Source organism: Mus pahari, chromosome 23, assembly GCF_900095145.1.
Source record: "Mus pahari chromosome 23, PAHARI_EIJ_v1.1, whole genome shotgun sequence".
Classification (NCBI taxonomy): domain Eukaryota; kingdom Metazoa; phylum Chordata; class Mammalia; order Rodentia; family Muridae; genus Mus; species Mus pahari.
The window spans coordinates 7,173,938-7,176,182 of record NC_034612.1 but is presented as its reverse complement, the minus strand read 5'-3'; the positions used below and the strand labels follow the sequence as shown (position 1 = coordinate 7,176,182).

Here is a 2,245-nt window from a genome sequence, read left to right as displayed (position 1 = left end):
GTTTAAATTACATGTTGCTATTATATTACTCCGGGTCAGCAAGGACCTAGAGGGTACCCGGCACAATACCAGATAATAAATATTTGTTGAATGAATCAATTAATTATAACCACCGTTCTACTGTTTTCTATTGTAATCCTTTTACAATAGACATTATTCAGTTTGAAAAGAGGGTAAAACTCTGACCTAGTGTCTGGCCTTTTTAACAGTAGCTTGGTAGCTCCCAACAGCTCGGCACCCCTGGCACCCCTACCACACAGCCGTCAATCACTAGGGAAAAATTCTGCCCTGGAACAGAGCTTAAATAAAAGGGGGGGGGGGGAGTCTGGTCACAGATTGCTTTGAGATACAACTTTGAGGTATCAATGGAAATGAGAACGGAAGCTATAAAAAAGAGTCACAGAAGAAAACAGTAGGGGCCATTTAAACAGAATTCTATGGGGAACATACTGAAAGGTTTTAATGGAAACCCTGGAAGCCGCGACACCTCTCCCTGAAAGCCTGGCTCCTGCAAACAAAGAAATGTCATTTCCTAAATGCAAAGGGGACACCACCCCAGGGAACACCCGCCTTTCTAACAACCCACCCGGCCCTGCCAACCCTCGGGTGCATCCGAGTCCTCCAGACCTGGGTGAAAGCTTCAACTTCACGAGAACAAGCCTGAGCCCTAGGCCTTGACTCTTAAAATCCCCCTACGGAATCTGCCTTTAAGCTCCGGTATTTGGGGACCCTGGAGTGTGGCGACAGCCCCCCCCTCCACGCGTCCCCAACCCACGCTACTATTCCGTGAGCAGGACGCAGGGACAAGAGCCCTCCAGGGAGAAGCCCCGAGGGGCTGCAGGTCTAAGCCATCCCAAGCATCTCCGCGCTTTTCCCGGCGGCCAGCCGAGTTCGTCCCGTGCTCTCTCTCTCACTTTTGAGCTTTCGTGGTGACAGCTGTGGACCTCACCCACTAGGGTGTCGGGTCCTACGTGTCACCCCGGGGCAGCGTCCCGGGCCCCACCCCGTTCCCAGGCACCCACCCAGCGGCCGCCGCTACTACCGAGCCGCGGTGGGCGCTGAGGCCAGAAGCCGGGCCATGGCGCAGGCGACCCCGGGGGCTCTGGCGCCATCCCAGTCCCGTGGGCTCGCTCGGGGACGGCGACCGTTCCCCGCGGGGGCAGGAGGCCGGCGGGCGCCGCTGACGGCGAAAGTGAAACAAAGCTGCGCTCCCCGCCTCGGTCGCCGCCCCGCCGCGATCGCACTCACCTCCGGCCTCCATGAGGACGCGCGGCCGGGCCCAGGCGGCGGGCGCCTCAGCCCCCAGGGCCGCGGGCCTTCATTCCGCGCCCGCCCCGCCGCGGCCGCGCCCGCCGCCGCCACCACCGCCGCCAATGCCGCCGCCGCCCGCAGAGGCCATCAGCTGCTTCCCGTCACATGGCGGCCGGCGGGGGCGGGGCCGGGGCCGGGGCCGGGGCCGGGGCGGAGAGCGCGCAGGGGAAACGCAGGGGATGCGGGGGCGGCGGCGGCGGCGGCGGCGGAGTGGGCGGCGGGCGCGGGACGCCGAGCTGCGGGGGGGACGCCGGGCCGAGGAGAAGCGGGGCTCAGGGGACCCGAGGTGGGGGGGAACACTGGGCAGAGCAGACGGGGAAGGGGGCAGGGGAGCCCCGGGCAGAATGGGGTTGGGGGGGGTTCTGCGAGAGCGTTCAAAGTAGAAGCCTAGAATTGGAGCGAGTGGAGGTGGGGGTAGGGGCGGGCAAGGGCTGGGGGTGCGACGTGGAGAAACCTAAGGGGTCGCTCGCTCGAGGCTCAGGGAAGCTGCCCGGAGTCAGGATGCTGATGCTGGGTGGGGGGATGGGAACGGGGCATCTTGGGGAAGCTGGGATGCTGGCCTTGAGGACAGCCCCCGCGGGAGGGATGCTGGAAAGGCCAAGGGGAGGGACGAAGGGGAGGGGAGGTCAAGGCTAACTCCCCCCACACCCTGAGATTTCCCTCTGCGTGACCTCAGGTGCTGGTACCTCGGGTCCTGGTCCTGTTTGTGTCGGGTGGATTTAACTGGGATGCAGGGTAGGAGAAAAGGGGTTTTGGGGGGTTTTTTGTTTGTTTCTTTTTTAAGTAGTTGCTTTAGTTCCTGTAGTTGTTTCTGGCTTTGGAGTTTCTCTCCTGGGCTCTGGAATCTCCGGTAGTCTCCTGTCACCACCCCACCACCCACACTCAAGGTCGCTCAGGTCCCTTTTCCTGTTCCCAGCCTGAACTTTTTTTTTTT

General features: G+C 61.5%; 1 protein-coding gene across 1 annotated transcript in view; it reads right to left on the bottom strand.

Annotated features, from left to right (window-relative positions):
• The window catches only part of Wsb2 (WD repeat and SOCS box containing 2), a 20,573-nt gene extending 19,198 nt beyond the window's left edge, over window positions 1–1,375 (bottom strand). Inside the window, exon 1 of the mRNA XM_021186678.2 lies at window positions 1,249–1,375. Within this exon, the coding sequence (XP_021042337.1) occupies window positions 1,249–1,261 (13 nt within the window). The 5' untranslated portion in view covers window positions 1,262–1,375. The remainder of the gene's footprint in view (window positions 1–1,248) is intronic.
• Between the last annotated feature and the right edge of the window lie 870 nt (window positions 1,376–2,245).